This window comes from Typopeltis vanoorti, chromosome 11 (assembly GCF_054136105.1).
Source record: "Typopeltis vanoorti isolate ZY-2024b chromosome 11, IOZ_Tvanoo_1.0, whole genome shotgun sequence".
NCBI classification, from domain to species: domain Eukaryota; kingdom Metazoa; phylum Arthropoda; class Arachnida; order Uropygi; family Thelyphonidae; genus Typopeltis; species Typopeltis vanoorti.
Window position 1 is genome coordinate 74761344 of NC_143559.1, and position 20099 is coordinate 74781442.

Below are 20099 nucleotides of genomic sequence, written 5' to 3' on the forward strand. Positions count from 1 at the left end.
ATGCGGCTGGTAAAGCTATAACAGTTAATGGTGCTCTCTATCGCGACATGATAATCCAGTTTTTTTTTGCCTAAATTGCAAGATATGGATGTGGACGACATGTGGTTTCGAGAAGACGGTGCCATATACCATACAGCCTGAGAAACAATTCAATTACTGCATGAGTCATTTCCTGGTCGTGTGTTTCCCGTTTTGGTGATCAGAATTGGCCGCCCAGATCATGTGACTTAATGCCGTTTGGACTTTTTTCTTTGGGGCTTTTTGAAGTCTAAGGTTTATGCCAACAAGCCCACGACCACTCACACCTTGAAGGAGAAAATTGAGCGCTGTATCAATGAAATTCAGCCACATTTATGCAAAACAGTCATGGAAAATTTCGACAAAAGAGTGCGTATGTGCCAGCAAAGCCATGGAGGCCATTTACCCGATATGCTATTCCATGCATAACCCTATACTGTATACTTTATGAATCAATAAGAAATTACAATTTTTAATTAAAAACCTGTGTTTTCTATCAAAATTACTTCTTGCGTGAATTTTGGGACACATATATGAGTTGCCCAGTCCTGAAATTACTTCATGTGCAAACTTTGTTTGCTTACACTAAGATAAAGGATTAAACCAAGAATATAATTTCTTGGCATCTTTAATTTATTGCTTTTTGTGTTTTTTGCTTATCTGAATATTATTTCTACACTTACTTGTCAGTATATTGTGCTTATCACTTTTAATTGTATATCACCTTGGCTCTGATCAAATCTTGTGTCAAGTTTTTACCATTGTTCCTCAAAAAAATTTTACACAAGTATATAAATTAATATTTATATACCTGTGTAAAATTCACTTCAGGTGCAAACTTTGTTTAGCTGTGGACATACCTAAGAAAAGCTCCTGAGTCAGATAAGTTATTCTAGGAATAATTAATTATATATACGTAATTGTTTGAGTAAGAGCGGCTGTAAACGTTGTGCGCTACCAGTATTATTAGTGTGGGAGATTTTTCTTGCCTAAACTTAATTACGAAATTGTTATTATTAGACCTGGTAACCTGCAGGGAAAAAAAAAATGGTGGCGGCGTTGTCATTCCATGATTTTAATTTGGATTTCAGTCGTTTCGTTAAGTGTGAGGTCTGTTATATGTATTCCTTCGATTACGTAAATGATTTGTGGATGTTTAGCACGGATGGAAGAAGGGTATGTGTGAAGTGTGACCTGAATGAGGAACTGATGAATGCAAATATGAAATTGATGACAGAAAGTATTAGTAACGATTGTGTCACGAGTCCACGTTATAAAAGAGAAGGATGGTGAGAAAGAGAGGCGAAAAAATGTTAAAAAAAAAAAAAAAAAAAAAGAGCGATTTGAAAACCGTAACGGATGTTAAAAGGGACGAAAGTGAGGTGAGAGTGGCGGAAAGAAACGAAATTGAGAGAACGAATGAAAGTAGAAATGGCATGATGCAGAAATCGCAAGTGAAAAAAATCTGAAGAATAAATGATAGCGAAAAAAGAATGAATGATGGTGAAAGTTGGACGCATATTAGACTGAAAGTACTGAAACAAAGAAAGATGAATGAGAGTAAAAGTGAGAAGAATGATAGCAAAAGTTGGACGTATGTTAGTCCGAAAGTACAGAAACAAAGAAAGATAAATGAGAGTGAAAGTGAGAAGAATGATACTGAAAGTTGGACATATGTTGGACCGAAAGTACGGAAACAAAGAAGGATGAATGAGAGGGAAAGTGAGAAGAGGCGGTCGAGAGTTAGAAAGTTAGATAGATTTAATGATAGAGAGAATGTGTCGCGAGATTCGGAAAGTGAATTGGATTGGATGAGGCAAGAAATGAAATGGATGCGGAATGAAATTAAGAGAATTCAGGTCAAAACTATTAAAATAAATCATGGTGGCATGAAAGAGTTAACGAAAGATGAGCGAGTGGTGTTGTATGGCGACTCCATTATTAAAGGTGTGCTTGAGGATAAAATGCACAAGGTATGTTTTCCAGGCGGTAAAATGAGTAGAGTGATTGAGGCATTGGATATGAGGCAGGAGCGAGCAAAAGAGTTAATTGTATTAATTGGTACAAATGATTTGAGAGAGAACAAAAAGTATGTCAGAATGAATGTCAGGAGGCTGTTTGGAAAGATAAAAGAGAATAGTGTGACAGGAAGGGTAGTCAGTGTGTTGCGTAGGTATGATTGTGGTGAAATGACGCGGAGAGCAAGGATTTTGAATGATATTCTGGCTGAAATGTGTGAGGAGATGAGAATACAGTTTGTTAATGTGAGGAGATGAGAATACAGTTTGTTAATGTGAGGAATGAGTTTGAGGGACAAAGTGAGCTGTATGGGAGCAATGAACTGCATTTGAGTAGTTATGGTGTGAGTCGCTTGGAGATACTGCTGCTGGAAGGTAGAGAAGTGAATAGAGAGAATGAATTAGATCGAGAGGGGAGTGATATGGAAGAGCTGGAGAGTAAGACAGGAGAGATTGAAGAAGTGGAAATGAATGGGGAAGTGAGTGGTATGGGTATAGAAAATGAGAGAATGCGTGTACAAGAGGAGCAGGGAAACGGGGAGGCTCAGGGTGGACAGGGGTACACAATGCGAGAAAGATGGATGCTCCAAGAGGAGGTGAGAGCATGTGTAGGCAGGAAAGAAATGGGATGACCAGGGATCAAGAGGAAACAGATGAAATTGAAAAGGTTCTAAAATGAAGAAGCAGAAAGGGAAATGGCCCCAGTCCAGCATGGAGGGAGTGGCATCAGTGGAACTAGCTGTAGATCCAGAAATGAGCTGGTGTTTGTATACCAATGCTAGAAGTATAAGAAACAAGGCAGATGAAATGGTTGCACTAATTGAGTCTGTTCACCCAAAGATTGTCGGAATAAGTGAGACATGGTTAGATAAGGACGACATCCTGACAGGAATAGAGATGGAAGGGTATGATATGTTTCGTGAGGATAGAAGGGGTAAAAAGGGAGGGGGGAGTGCTATTGATGATAGAGAAAGAGTTATGTCCATACAAGGTAGAGATGCAAGAGGGGAATAGGGCCAGTGGTTTTGAGGCAGTATGGTGTGAGATAGAGGTGAATAGAATCAAATACTTGGTGGGATGTTGTTATAGACCTGGTAATGTGGATGGTGGTGATAGTGAAATGTATAGTCAAATAAGCCAAGCAAATAAGAAAAGGGTGATCATTATGGGTGATTTTAATTATGGCAATGTAGACTGGAATGGTGAGATAGCAACTGGAAGTAAAGAAAATGAGTTTCTTGAGTTTTTGAGGGATAACTACCTCAGACAGTATGTAACAGAGGGCACACAAGGATTAAGGGTCTTGGATTTGGTCATCTCATCAGAGGATGTAATTATAAATGAGGTGTCAAATCATCCACCAGTTGGTGAAAGTGACCATGAAGTGATTACCTGGGGTTGTCAGCAGTGCAAGGACCCCTGTGAAAAAAGGGTATATGTGGAACTACGAGTGGGGGGGGGGTGATTATGAAGAGCTCAGGAGACAGCTTGCGGGTGTAGCATGGAATGAGGAGTTAGCTGGAAAAGAGATCAATGCAGCTTGGGGGATTTTCAAAAACTATTTAGTAGATGCAATGTCTAAATGTATTCCAAGGGTGAGAAGGTTAAATAAGGTAGATGTGAGATGGATGAATAAAGAGATTAAGCATGTGATACAGAGAAAAAGAGCATTGTGGAGGCAGCATAGGAGAAGTGGAAGTAACCAATTTCACGAGGTCTACAAAGACCAGGCAAGGAGGGTGACTTGGTTGGTGAGAGTAGCTAAAGAGAGGTATGAACAGCAGTTAGCTAATGAAGCCAAAAAGAATCTAAGGAGTTCTTTCAATATGTAGCCAGCAAAAGAAAGAATGATTATGGAAGGATGACATTGATTGGAGAAAATGGTATAAAGACAGCTGTTCCAGAATGTATGGTGGAGATATTTAATGAGCAGTTCATAAAGATCTTTCAATCTTGTGAATGTGACTTCATGGAGAGATTGAGAGCAGTTGATGATGGGGAGGAGAGACTGACTGTAAGTGAGCAAGAGGTGTTTGGGGAGTTGAGTAAACTAAATGTAAATAAGGCTGTGGGATTTGATAATATATCACTACGTATTCTCAAGGAATGTGCCAGAGAGTTGACACTTGCCTTGACATATTTTTTTAATACGAGGCTTGCACTTGATCATGTTCCTAAAGAGTGGAAGGAGGGCAAGGTTGTGCCACTTCATAAAGGAAGTGATCGAACTCAAGCATCAAACTATAAGCCTATCTCTGTGTCAGGTGTTGTGATTAAGTTGTTGGAGAAGCTTGTGAGAACTAGGATCCAGAGTTGGGTTGACAACAATGGTATAAAGGGAGGTCATGTTTTAGTATTCTACTTACTTATTACAATAAAGTGACTGCTTCCTTGGACAGAGGAGAAGGATACACAGTGATATACTTGGATTTCACAAAGGCTTTTGATAGAGTACCTCATGATAAGCTGACAGTCAAACTAGAGCAGATGGGGTTGGATATTAGATTAGTGCATTGGATTGGAGACTGGCTATCTGATACGTATCAACAAGATACGTGTCAACCCAGAGTTGGGTTGACAACAATGGTATAAAGGGAGGTCATGTTTTAGTATTCTACTTACTTATTTATTACAATAAAGTGACTGCTTCCTTGGACAGAGGAGAAGGATACACAGTGATATACTTGGATTTCACAAAGGCTTTTGATAGAGTACCTCATGATAAGCTGACAGTCAAACTAGAGCAGATGGGGTTGGATATTAGATTAGTGCATTGGATTGGAGACTGGCTATCTGATACGTATCAACAAGTTGTGTATGGGGGTGCGATATCCAGGAAAAGGAAAGTCACTAGTGGAGTGTCTCAGGGTTCTGTTTTAGGGCCATTACTATTTAACTTGTATATTAATGATATTGGCGAAGATTTGGATGGAGATATTCAGTTGTTTGCAGATTATGCAAAGTTGGGACCAACCATAAAGAGTGGTGAAGATGTTGTGGCCTTGCAAGAAGACTTGAATAAATTGAGTGATTGGGAAAGCAAGTGGGGATGCGAGTTCAATGTTGCAAAATGTAAGGTTTTAAAATTTGGAAAACAAAGATGGGATGCAGAATTTATGCGTGGTGAGAATATATTGTTGGAGGTAGAGGAAATTAGAGATCTGGGGGTGATAGTGGATAAGGATCTAAAATTTAGGGGACACATCGCCAAAATTGTGAAGACAACACAAAGACTTCTGGGAATGATGCGGAGGATACTGACATGTAGAAGTAGGGAAATTCTTGTTCCATTGTATAAGGCTTTGATTAGGCCACACTTGGACTATTGTGCCCAGATTTGGTCACCGGTTTTTCAGAAGGATGAAGAGATATTGGAAAGGGTCCAAAGGCGACTGACTAAGGTAGTTTCTGACCTCTGGAATGTTGAGTATGAGGAAAGATTGAGAAGATGTAATTTGCAGAGTCTGGTGGAGAGAAGAAAGAGGGGAGATATGATAGAGACCTATAAGTTGGTAAGGGGTTGTTATAAGATCAATGGTGGAGAAGTTCTACAGAGAATGGTGGGAGATCAGGGGAGAACCAGAGGTCATCCCTGGAAACTGTATAAAGAGGGTGTGAGTAGAGGAGTGAGAAGCAGGTTTTTTTTCGTGCAGAGTTGTGAATGATTGGAATGCCTTGCCTGAGAGTGTGGTGTCTGCAAGGAGTTTGAGTGTGTTTAAGACACGGTATGATGAGATGTGTGTGTGATAAAAGGACCTCCCAGATGAGTCTTTGACTCTATGAGATCTTGGGAAATAATAATAATAATAATAATAAAATAATAATATGCTTTGATTTAAATCTCACTTGATTATAACTTTTTTTTTAGCCTAGTTGTTGCAGAAAGGACTGCTTCATAGCCCAAAATGGCTTAGCTTCTTCTTTTCCAACTGTTATATAAGTTTTGTAGATGTGGAAAAGCATATAATAAGGTGTCAAAAGAAATGCTCTTGAAAACACTGCAGTTATATTTGTAAATATGACATTATTCCAAGCAATATATAGCCTGTATTGAAGTTGTAAGGTTTAGAATTGAAGTAAAGATGGTTTAATGTAAATCAGGTGTAAGACAAGAGGACACACTATCTCCACTTTACTATCAACACCTATATGAGTCATACTCTAAAGGAAAGTGGCATGAAAGCTGATATTGAAATCACAGGTTCAAATTGGCTCTTTATCCACATGATATTATACTTTTTAACTGTTAATATTTGGACCTTTTATACCAAGTAAGAGACATTTTCTTTGGATTTTATTGGACCATGATTCTTTATAAATATATGTATACAATCGTCTACAAGTTTCGCCAGTTTAAGTCTGTCTGACTTCTTCAGGACAAGAAATGGGTACACTATCATTAAATGCTAAAAAGAAATGCAGTAATGACAGTAAAATTGATTTAATTAGGTCATTTCAATTTTAATTAATTTTGCTGTCGTTACTGCATTTCTTTTTAGCATTTAATGTTAGTGTACCCATTTCTTCTCCTGAAGAAGCCAGACAGACTTAAACTTGTAGACGATTGTATACATATATTTATAAAGAATCATGGTCCAATAAAATCCAAAGAAAATGTCTCTTATTTATGATATTATACTCTTAAATAAATCCTGTAACAAATTTGGCATGAAAATCATCAATATATATGATTGAGGCATTCAAATTACTGAAGGGTTTCTATAAGATTAATCCAGAAGATATTTTTGAAAATAGGACTGGTGGTGGGACGACTAGGGGCTATACATATGGCCCCTAGTCCTCCAAATGTGGTTGACAAGGATGTTAAAACTAGGTTTTTTACTTGGAGAGTGGTGAATGAGTGGAATAAGCTGCCAGATTCTGTTGTGGGTGCTACGACCTTGAATGAGTTCAAGGCAAGGTATGATAGATACTGTGTGAATGTCGAATAGTTGTTCTTGACATGATGTTAGGGTCGCCCTTGATGAGTCTGTCGACTCCTTGGAGTTGCCTGGAATAATAATAATAATAAAGATAAAAATTATGAAGGTACTGTTCACTACTGCCATGGTAGTGAACAGTTGTTTGCTACCAGGGCAGCAGGAAAAGAAAAAAAAAAACCAAGAAAGACTAATATCTAGAGAGATTGATGCCAGTATTGGAAATCTGAGAAATAATAACTAATTTTGAAGAGAATAGTTGATAAGCTAGTATTAGTAATAACGCAAATTTTATTATGTAGTACTATCACAGTATCCTCTACATCTCCTTGAAGGTATGTAATCGGGAATTTGATGATGACGTTTTCTTAGTTTACCATTGTCTTGCATGGGATGCCTGAATGTATAAGCCATCCTTGTGGTGGAAGTAATTGTGCAAAATGCATGGAAGTAGCCTGCATAATAATAATAATATGGCAAACTTAGTAACTATGAAATTTATTCTCATTGAAATTATGAAGTAAAATTTATAAAGATAGCAAGGTATAATTTTGCAAAGAAATTTTTTACAGTAATTGAAACTGCTGTTTATTATACTCTGAAATTGAAGTCTTTTTCACGAGAGTAAAAATCTACAGATATTAATAGATTTATTTTTAACAATCTGAGATCATCTGTTTTCATTTTGCTTGATGTATTTATAGGCGGTTGTTGTGGAGCATTGGCCAAAACAATGGTTGTTGGAGGATGGACATGGGCATGGTGGCTTGTCACTGATGTTCAGAGGTACGTGAAACAATATTTTGCTAATTGTTGAAAAAACAATGTGCACAGCAATCTGTGCACATTGTTTTTTCACTTGGTTACAAATTAAATTAAACTTGCCAAAAATTATATTATTGTTTAATCATTTTTTATCCAAGTGTAAGCAAACAAAGTTCGTGCATGAAGTATCTTCAAAACTAGGTTACTTTTATATAGGCTGACTAGGTGGTCTCCGCGCCTATGGTGCCCCCCCCCCCCAAGTTCCTGGCTGGTAATACAAAAACGTGACATAAAAACTTCTCAAATTTCGGCTTATCTTTTTATATAGGGAGAGTAGATAAAGGCTGATTACTGCTCTCATTTGCTTTAATATCCAATAATGGGATAGCCGTTACCCAGACTGGTTATTGAGGTCTCATTAAGATCTGGCTCCCACTGATGAGCCCTCGATAAAGGTCAAAGCCACTCTAGATAGTGGCCCTCCAATAATGCATAGCATTATTGGAGGGCCAAAGTCCCATAATTGCATTATGGGACTTTGTATTATACTAAGGCAATTAATGGAAAGTCATCATCCTCTATATACAAGTAGCTTAATCATGAAGAGACTTCATGTGCAAACTTTGTTTGCTTATACTTGAATAAAGAATTAAACACGAGTATAATTTCTTAGCAAGTTAATCTGTGTGCATTATTAACATCTTATGCTTGCAAACTTTTGCCATTTGCCAGTACAATATTTTTTTTAATCTATTGTATTAGCCACGTTTGCTCTCTTCTTCCACTTACTTTGAGACAGGCTCCTTCTCTTTACCTTTCCTATCTGGATTCTCTTGACCAACTCCTGTCTACTTCCAACTCCATTGCTTTTAGAGTAGTCAAAAGATCTTTCCTTTTCTTACCTTAATTTCTTTTTGTATGGGTGTTGCTCAGAATAATAATAGAAGGAGCTCATATTTAGGGTGAAGACAGTCTTAGGGGTAGAGGTTCTGATTCTAACCTCTCTGTGTGGGGTGGTACAATCTAAAGTTGGTTTCTCACAGGCTAGGAGAAGGTGCACTCTAAGAAAAAACTCTGGTCCTCCAGGGTGGCGGTTGAGCAAAAGGCTGGAATCTCTTTTTTGTTTAAAAAAAAAAAAATGCATTGCTCTGTATCTCCAAAAGAAAATTAAAATTGGACAGAAATTTAGAAAGCAAAATTGGCTATGAACACAGACTTTTTTAGATATGGAACAGGGAACAAGGGAATTTAATTTGAAAATTAGAAGAGGTTCTAAAAGAGGTTACTAACAAAAACTTAGATTTAATGGTTTTGACAGAAACAAAAAAGTAAGGTACCAGATGCAAGGTTTAGGGTGATTACATACACATCTGGAGTAGTGTGGATAAGATAAGTAGAATTAGAGCCAGGGTCTCTTTGTGAATAAAAAAAAATGGAATACCTCTCTTAAAAGCTGGGAAGAAGTTAATGAGCAGTTATTAAAAGTAATACTCAATATTTATGGAGTGGAGGTTATCATAGGAACATATGCTCCAACATTTAAGGATCTTTTGACAAAATAAGAAGGAATACATTGAAGGAGACACAGGTGGTGATTTTGAGGATACTGGATCCATTTTTAGAAGATGAAGCACCAGATGACTTGGCAAGGTCATGAAACCCCACCCCCTACCTCTGTATGAGACTGGCTAAGTCACTAAAAGTGACTTAGCCAGTCTCATACGGAGGTGTGGGGGGGGTTTCATCTCCCAGAACAGGCAAACCAGCCCACGAACACACACATGTACAGACATAGGACACACCAGGAGGCATAGGGCTAACCACCTTATCCTCGATACAGTAGTGGTTAAGTGTAGAAAAATCCTTGACTGTAAGGTAAAAGAGGGAAGGAATAAGAAGAAGTAAAATTAAAGCTACAAGGTTAGAGAAGAATATTGCTTTTTTGCATGTCAGATAAACAGGCTTGCTTTACTGCTGGAAAATCATGTATTGATAATATTTTCATCATAAGACAGATCATAGAAAAAGGAATTGCCATAGTGCAGGAAACACATTTGATTTTTGTGGACCTTGATGAGGAAGATGAATGTGAGTGAGTCAATCATCAGTTTGATTAAAACATAGAAGGTGCAGAACAGATGTTAAGTGTTGGGGACTAGCATGAGCTGAGTTTGTAATGGCAAAAGATCTGAGACAAGAATGTGGGATGTCACCAATGTTGTTTAAGATTTACCTTGATGCAGTGCTAGAATGTTGGAATGCTTCATGTAGAGCTGTGGAAACGAGATAGGAAACAGTGTCATTCATTCGCTATTGTTGCTAAGATTAAGTGATAATTGCTCAAGATCAGAATGATGTTTACAGCATAAGAGATCTAAAAGTAAATTTTACCAAGACAAAAAATATTTGGTGGTTGTTGGAGAAGGCAGAAACTTAGATCTTTTAGTCAATAAAGTCAAGGCAGTAGATCATTCAGATCTTTAGGTTCTATTATTCGTCAGTTGGGAACATGTGAAGGAGATGTAGACGATCATTTCAACCAACCTATAATAGTGTGCTATGGAGTTGAGACATTCAGCAGGAAACCAAGATGATACTCCAAATTATAGTTGTGTGTGTGTTCTTGATGTATGGGAAAGAAGGATGGAGATGAGAAGTAGAACATATAAGAGCTAGTGAGATGGATTTGCTCTTTTAGAGATACTTGTGCCATAGAATTACTATTAATTATTTACATGAAAACACAAGGAATAAGTAATACTATTTATTTAGATATAGCCAGATATTTCGGTCTGAAAATTATAGGCCATCTTCAGTGGCAATGAGACAGTTGATTATAAGGGAGAACACAAACAGTGGTTTCATTTGAAACAGAAAGAGCTGTGTAATGTTGTATTTACAACAGTGTAATGGTATATCTGAGGAAAAAATGATATAAACTTCACTTCACTCACAAAAATACTCTTTGTTTTATTAACTTATTGCAAGCAACATGGCTGCTGTTGCTTGTGATGATAGATAATTCTTTATCTTATAATTTTCAGCAAATGACAGAGTACTGCAAAGCTTTGATCTTCACTATTATTCTTTTATATATTCATTGAAATGCTGATAATAATTGTTTGATAAACTGTTTTTCTGCACAGAAAAAAAAATCAAACTTATTGAAAATTTTTCCATCTTCTTAAATGCTAAACAGTGCTGCCAATTTAGCTCTTTTGGAGCTAGATCTAGCTCTTTTTTTTTCTTCCCTAGTTCCAAAAATTTTAATCTAGCACCTAGCTCCAAATTTAGCTCCTTCAAAACTAGTTTCAGCTCTTTTTAGTTGTTTTTATAACTTACTGTTACTCGCACCAAACGTACAATTGTATTGTACGTTTGGTGCGAGCATTGTACACGGTTCAAACGAAAGTTGCCGTCAGTCAATCACGTGGCCCAACAGTCTGCCATTTTGTGCCTTAAAGTTGATAGCACTGTTGCAAGTTAGTCTTTGCACAGTGTTCTGGTTGGTAGTTATGATAGCAAGAGGGAAGTTTTCAAAGACTGATCGTAATTCGTTGCAGTAAAGAGTTGTATACCCTTCTTCAAAAATGAGCAAAGAGAAAAATAAAGCTTACAAGCAAAAATTTAGAGGGAGTGGTTGCAAATGGGAATGTTTAGTAAATGGTTATGTGAAGTTCCTGGTGATGCTACAAAAGGCCACTGTAAGTTTTGCAGATGTGATATAGCTGCTAAATGTTGTCAGCTTGTAAAGCATAGTGAAACTAAGAAACATCTTCCTGCATTTTCATATAAGGCTGTTCCTATTACAAATATGCTTGTGAAAAAGTCTGATCAGACTGCGAACTTTGAAGGTAGGTTAGCATTAGTTCTTTGTTGTCACTCATCATTCAACAGTTGCGATCATCTAGTAGATCTTTGCAAAAATATCATCCCAGACAATCAAATTATGCCAAAGGTAAAAATGCACCGAACTAAGTGCTCTGCAATTGTAAAGAATATTCTAAGTGAGCATTTTGAAGAAGATCCAATTGCAGACATTAGAGATGAAAATTTCAGCTTGCTAATAGACGAATCGAATGATATCACAGTGAATAAGATTTTAGGAATGGCCATCATTTATTATAGCAAGAAATTCAACAAAATTATGCATACATTTCTCAGCATGGTGGTTCTAGAAAAGCAAGACGCTAGTGGTATTGTGGCTGCACTGAAAAAAGAGCTCTTGACCAAGAAACTGGACATTAAAAATCTCATTACAATTGGTACATACAATGACAGTGTTATCCTTAACGCCCTAACAGAGTAAATGCTGTTAGATCTGCCTGTCCAGAGGCGTTAGGTAGCAGCCCTACCATTGGACTTACCCAGCGACAGGTTAGTAACCTGCCCTGGGGAAATTCAAAATACTTTCAAGTTTCATGCAAAGAAAAGCCGGATGGACTGTCAGGGAAAAGACCACAACCCAGGAAACGGTAAACGAAATTGGAAAAAGGAACACATAATGAAGATTGCAACATGGAATGTGAGAAGCATTGCACACAAAGAAGAAGAACTTGATAAACAACTAAACCAAGCTAACATAAAGATATGTATAGTAACAGAAACAAAGAAAAAACAAAAAGGTACAAAAGAAACAAACAACTATATACAAATCTACATTGGGGTAAAAAAAGAAGAAAGAGCAAAAGCAGGTATAATGATTATGGTACATAAATCCCTAAAGAAGAATATTGTATATTACAACTATTTGAATGAAAGACTAATAGAAATTAGACTCGAGACATTAAGAGGCCACATAACAATAATTGGTGCATATGCACCAGAAGAGGGAAAAGAAGAAGACAGTAATATATTTTATAAAGAATTACAGAATGCCATAGATAAAACAAACAAAACTGACTATTTACTGCTAGCAGGAGACTTAAATGCCAGAATAGGAAACAAAAAATACAAAACAAACATAGGTAAATTTGGTGAAGATACATGTAATCAAAATGGTCGCAGATTGCGCGATTTTGTCATTTATAATAATATGAGAATAATGAATTCAATGTTTAAACACAGGGAAATACATAAATGAGGATACAAATCAGTAATTGACTACGTTATCACAAATTTTAAATTAGCGGAGTTAATTTTAGACGTAAGAGCATATTGAGGCTTTGAATTAAACTCTGATCCTTATATGGTATCAGCAAAAATTCGTTTTAAACCAAAGTGGCTAAAAACACATAGAATTGAAAATTCTTACCAAGCTACAAAATTTCTTCATTACAGGATCCTCGAGTTAGACTACAATATCAAAAATGCACAAACTTAAAAACAGAAACCACACATATGAATCAAGTGACATAGAAGATGAATGGGAAAATTTGAAACAAATTCTCACAAAAGCAGCAACAGAAACCTTAGGAATAAAGCACAAATGGATTAGAAAAAGAGGACCACGAGACTGGAACAAAGAAATAGAAAATATAATAAAAACCAAAAAGGACAGTTACCAGAAATGGCTAAATTCCAAAACAATAGAAGCAGAAATAGAGTATAAAAGAAATAGTGCAATTGCAAAACGAGAAGTAAGGAAAAAACATAGAGAAAGATGGAACAATTTCGTAACAGAACTAGAAAAGGATTTAAGCCACAACCCAAAACCTATAAAGTAATAAAATACATGAATAAAGAAATAAAAGAAAATATAAAAATACAAACAATAGATTTAGAAAAATGGGTGACCTATTTCCAAAATCCTCTGGACAGATGAGAACAATGAATTAAAATTTTATAAGACAAAGAATGACCTAATAGAAAATATCACAATGTTAGAACTGAAAAATATAATAAAGAAGATGAAAAATAGGAAAACGCCAGGAGAAGACAATATAAATATAGAACTATACAAAAATGCAGGTGAAAAATTTAATGAAAGACTTTTGAAATTTTTTAATATGGTTTGGATGTCTGGAAAAACCCCTAACTCTTGGAAAAAAGCACTGGTCATCCCAATCTATAAAAAAGGAAATAAAGACAATTGCAATAATTATAGAGGAATTAGCTTGCTAAATACAGGATATGAAATATATGCAGGAATATTAAAAGAGAAACTAAGCAGCATTTTAGAAAACAAATTACTAGAAGAACAAAATGGTTTCCGAAAAGGCCGATCCTGCATAGATCCAATTTTTACTTTAAAATTATTAATAGAAAAGAGAAGAGAATTTCAAAAAGAAACAACGTGGCCTTTATTGATTATGAAAAAGCGTTTGACAAAATTAGTAGACAAAAATTGTTTAAAATATTAACCGATTTAAACATACCAAACCAACTTTTACAATCTATTCAAGAAATATATACAGGAAATAAAATAGCAGTTAAATTAGAACACGCCTCAGAATGGAAAGCTATATCAAGAGGAGTATGACAAGGATGTACCTTCTCACCTCTGCTTTTCAATAAATATATAAATGAAATATTAACAATCTGGAAACAGCATAACCCATTTGGTATACAAATGACCCCGCAAATGAAGATAGATACACTACTATTTGCAGATGATCAAATAGTATATTAATTTCTGATGTAGCTAATAATATTAGCTACATCAGAAGATGACTTACAAAGATCATTAAAATCATTAAATGATATCTCAAAGCAATATAATATGACAATATCCAAAGAAAAAACAAAAATAATGACATTCAAAGGAGAAAACCCAATAAGAAGTAAAATAATGATAGATAATAAAATACTAGAACAAGTAAACACTTTCAGATACTTGGGATGTGATCTATCATACGAAGAAGAAAAAGACATAGACACTAAAATATCAAACTTTGTCAAAGTAAATGGCATAATAAATAATATATTTAAGCCATCCCTGGTACAAAAACACTATAATGTCTTGTCAAAAACAACTCTACTATATGGAAACGAAACATGGACCATGAAAAGGAAAGATGAAAAACGAATTCAAACAGCAGAAATGAAGTTCCTCAGAAAAACAGCTGGATATACCAAGTGGGACCACAAAACAAATGAAGAAATCTTACAATCCCTGAAAATAAAACCAATTAATTACTACATAAGACAGTATAAACAAAAATGGCTAGAACATTTAAATCGAATGGACAACAGCAGACTACCAAAAATATTATACAGATACAAAATAAGTGGAAAAAGAAGAATTGGAAGACCAAGAAAGAGGTGGTATGAGACCGGAACAGGCCACATGGCCTAAATTCCATGTTAGGAAGAAGAAGATGAATAACTGAAGACATATATTCCCTCCTTAATTTTAATTAGATGTGTATGCCATTACACTTGTCTCGCACTTGTGCAGAATCTCTCCCAGGAAAATTAGAATTTTTAGTTGCCGAAAGGTATAAGTGGTTTCACATTTTCTTCAAGACAAGCAGCATACAAAGGGCTGTATCAAACTATCGATGAAAATGATGCTCCTCTGAAAATTGTAAGCAATTGTGCAACAAGGTGGCTCTCCATTGAACTTGCAGTAGATAGAATTCTCAGCCAGTGGTTGGAATTAAAAACTCACTTCGAAGTCGTGCGTGTGACTGTGAAATGTTACAAAGCTCAAATTTTGTGGGAGATGTACAAAGATGAAAGGAATCTGTTGTACCTTTTATTTTTGCATCCTGTTCTAGTTCAAGATTAGTGAGTTAACCAAATTTTCGAATCTAACAGTGCAGATAAGATGAGATTATTTGAAGACCTTTCTCGTTTGATTCGCTCTATTGCTAATATGTTAGTGCTACCATCATCCACAGTCGACTCTCTAGAGTCAATGATTGATGACTATTTGGATCCCAATCCAAATCTTGGTTACAGATTTGAAGCAAAATTTCAGAGTTCATGATACAAAAGAAAATAAAGCAAAATGATGAGCGAAATCTTAGAAGTATAGCAAGACAGTTTCTTCTTGGTCTCTTCAAACAGCTTAAGCAAAGGTTGCCTGAAAACTTGAATATTTTAAGAATGGTGTCTTCTTTTTCTGTTCACAATACCCTAAAACATATAAAAGAATCTGATACTCCCATCTTAGAAATAATGCTGAAAACAGAAAAAGATGTTCCTGCTGCTGAATACTAGTACAATACTATCCACTTAAATAAATGGACAAATATAGAAAACACTGAGCTATTCTGGACTGAAGTATGAGAATATTAATATGCATCTGGAATGAATTCATTTAAAGAAATTGCTCATTGTGCAATAAATTTATTAATACTGCCAAATTCTAATGCGGAAATTGAACGAAATTTTAGTTCCATGAATGTAGTTAAAACCAAATTAAGAAACAAGATGGAATTGCCAATTTTGACAGCTATTTTGTCAGTCAAGTATGGCCTCAGGCGTAACAAGTGCTGTACAGACTATCATTTACCACAATCTACACTGAGTAATATTGGAATGATGGCTACATATAATAAAGCTGAAAATCTAAGTGAAAATGTGGATGAATTAAGCGCAGAAGACCACATGGGAGATGTATTTAGCCACTTATATGCAAGTATCACTTCAACTTGAATAAAGTAAGAAACTTAAAAGTATGAGCTACTACTTTTAAAATTTTAGCTTCAAATTTTTATTTTTAACTATTTTTTAACTCTATTTTTTTTTTTTTTTTAATTTAGCTGTTTTTAGTAATTTTCACTTGGCAACACTAATGCTAGATTGTAGCCTATTCTCCAGTAAAAAAAAATCTTATTAATTTCAGTAATAACAAAATTAAATTTTGTCTTTGTTTTCATTGCCGTGGGGGAAAAAAATACACTACTTCTTTTGCAATCCAGTACTTTGATTTCTGATTTGCGACATGAAATAAATGCTGTGAAATTAACTGTCTTTCTTTGTTCAAAGATTTTCCACTTGGTTTCATCCTTTATCCAAGTGTAAGCAAACAGTCAAAGTTTGCACGTGAAGTCACTTCACAATTGGTCTATTTGTATCAGTAGTGCACTCAGGATTTAATCTTGGGGGGGGGGGGGGAGTAGGCGATTTGAGAATACACACTACGCATTGCATACGACCTATGACTGAGCATCTGCAATGATTGCTAATTCATAAGTAGTATGGAAATAGAAGACACGACATAAATAAAACAAAATGAATTTTAATTAGGAAAAGATTTTTGGAACATTTTCTAGTATTTTTTTTTTTTTTTTTTCCTTTTTCTTTGGGGGGAAGGCCCCTGTTCCCCCCTCTCCTTGGGTGTACCACTGACTTGTATGTAGAGGCTAATGACCTGTCATCAATTGCCTTAGTATCCCATAATGCAATGCACATATCCTTCGGACTTGTATAATGCTATGCATTATGGGAAGGGTCGCTACCTAGACAGGTTTCGACCTTTATTGAGGTCTCATCAGTGGGAGCCAGACCCAGAAGTGATACCAAGGTTGAAGTAATGCAGAAGTCATATTTCCATTTACAAGTAGTCAAAAGGTATCAAACCTTATTACTAAAAATTCTCTGGATTAGAGATAGTTGTTCAAAGTTTTTCTACTTGGTTATACTATAAATTAAAGCTGCCAAGAAGTTATATTCTTGGTTTCATCCTTTGTCCAAGTGTAAGCAAAGAATGTTTGCATGTGAAGTTACTTCCCGACTGGGCTACTTGTATATAGAGGCTAATGACTTCACGTCAGTTGCCTTAGTATCCCATAATGCAATGCACATATCCTTTACCATGAGACCACAATAAAGATCAAAACCAGTTTATACATGTCCATAAGGATATGTGCATTGCGGGATACTAAAGCAATTGATGTGAAGTCAATAGTTTCCTGACATCTTTAATTTATTTGCAGAAACTATTCATAACATATGTGCAGTTCCTGCTTCCATGCAACTTGAACAGGTGTTGCTTTTTTTTTTTTTTTTTTTTTTTTCCCTTGGTTGCAAAATAATTTATACTAGGCAAGAAATTACACATTTGCTTTAATCCTTTACCATGAGTAAATAAAGTTTTCACGTGAAGCAACTAGGCTACTTATATATGGAGATGGCTTAACATCAAATTGACCTAGTATTCCATAATGCACGCTAACACTTCCTTTTGGTGTAGATTGCTATACATTATGGGAAGGATCACTACTCAGACCAGTTTCAACCTTATTGAGTTCTCATTGTGAGCTAGATCAACAGAAATACTGAATAAATAATGCCTCTAGCAAGATGAACTCAACCTTTTGTTTTTTATTCCTTTAAAGGTTTCTGAATCGGGGAAAAAATGCAAATTAGGTTTTTTGCCCATTGTGGAATGATTAGCAGTGTATTTCATACTTACTTGCATAGCACAGTTTTGAGGCATTTGTGTCTTGAAGACATGTTCATTATAGTGGGTGACTGCATTTGCAATAAGGTTTGTTGCTGTTTCACGTAGAAAGGTTGCAATATCTGGGATATCACCTTTTCAGTGAAGCTGTGCACTTCTCATGGAGTGTTGTGAATGACCATGCAGATGTATTTGTTTTGTATGATTTATATTTTTTTGATGTTTGAGTCTGCCATGTGTCCCTAGCTTGGTGATCCATACATCAATATATGTCTGATCATTGTTTTGTATAGGAGCAGCTTGTTTTCCGTGCATAGCCGACTGCATCAGTTCAGAAAAAGGTAAAGTTGTCCTATTGCTTTGCTTTTAAGCAGGCATAATCTACGTGAGATGCAAAACAAAGTCCATTGTCCAACTATATTCCCAAGTATTTGGCAAGCTGTGACAGGAGATGGGGGATGTCAAACATGACCTTGCCTATTTCCTTGTAAAGAGGACAGCAACACTCTTGTCTGCATTGACACATTCGGATAATCTGATTCCCTGTACTTTCACATGAAGCTTCCAATCCTCAAGATAGGAACTGATAAGGCTGGTCAGGCCTAATGAGAATTCAACATCAATTAGTTTATAGAGTAGCCCTATAATGCCAGACCTTGTTGAATGCCTTTTCAATGTCAAGAAAGATGGTACCAATGTGGTATCTCCAATTGCATCCACACTGATATATTCCACGACTCTGGTGATTTGTTGTACAATGGAGTGATTCTTATAGAAGGCGAAACTTGCTCATCAGATATGAGGTTTTTTCCCCTTGTAATATTTTGCAATCTTGTTGATATCATTTGTTTGGCAATCTTTCCTAGGCAGGATAGCAGGCTGATTTGGCAGTAGTTCTGAGGGAACTGTTTTCCTTTCCCTGGTTTTGGGATTAACATTATGTCTACTTCTTTCCAGCATGGCAGAAAGTAGTTGAATCCTAGCATTGCTACATGGTGCATAATGGCTTTGTGGGGTACTTTTATAACTTTTTGGAAATCCCATCTGGACCTGGCACTTTCTTGTACTTTAGTTTCTTGACTATCTTCACAACTAGATTAGACAAGAATGTGATTTCTTGTCTAATGTCATCTACTGTACTTCTAAACATTGCTAGTTTTATACCATTATACAATTCTTGATTATTTAATATTAGAAAATTATTATGAAGATTTTGTTTTGGTATTTATCTAATAGAAATTAACATTTTTACATCCAGTTTATATTAAAAAAAAAAAAAAACTTGGAATAATTGATCGATGACCCTTCCTTTCCAAAATCTTCTCTTTTTATTTTTATGACAATCCAAACACAAATGGTTCTAAGCCTTCAATACAATTAATATTGTATTGAAGGTTTAGAACTGCCAAGAAATGGATGAAATAAGGATTAGGCAATCTAAATATCTTGTTCCAGGGACTTAATACAGTAGCCTTTCAAGGCACTTCAGATTTCCAAGGTAGTAAAAGGATTTTCATTACCATCTTACAGATGCTTGTTGTTACTTATCACGTTGATAGTTTACTGCTGGACAATTTTTCATCATCATCAATTTCCTGATATGTACTCTCTATGGGTGTTCAGGCTACTATGACAGCATTACATGATTAAGTTTTTATTATTATCAATCTCCTATCCACAATTTTCCTCCAAATTAGTCTATTACTTGTCAGCACTCCAATATTGTCATATCTAACGTCCTATGCATTTAAGGCACAGAATGATAGATATAAGGTGTACTGAATCAGTCCATTTAAACCTTAGTCTTTCTCTGGGTCTCTTTCATGTCATCTTGGCATCAAACACCGGTTTTGCTGACCTTTTCTCTCCCATTCTGTTTAAGTGACCATCATCAATTTCCTGATATGTACTCTCTATGGGTGTTCAGGCTACTATGACAGCATTACATGATTAAGTTTTTATTATTATCAATCTCCTATCCACAATTTTCCTCCAAATTAGTCTATTACTTGTCAGCACTCCAATATTGTCATATCTAACGTCCTGTGCATTTAAGGCACAGAA

At 35.7% G+C, this 20099-nt stretch overlaps 1 protein-coding gene across 2 annotated transcripts in view; it reads left to right on the forward strand.

Moving 5' to 3' along the window:
* Positions 1-20099, forward strand: part of LOC150101747 (flotillin-2-like) — a 159109-nt gene that overhangs the window by 37326 nt on the left and 101684 nt on the right. For both annotated transcript variants that reach the window (XM_090400672.1, XM_090400671.1), the window contains exon 3: positions 7681-7762. In XM_090400672.1, the coding sequence (XP_090256798.1) occupies positions 7681-7762 (82 nt within the window). The remainder of the gene's footprint in view (positions 1-7680; positions 7763-20099) is intronic.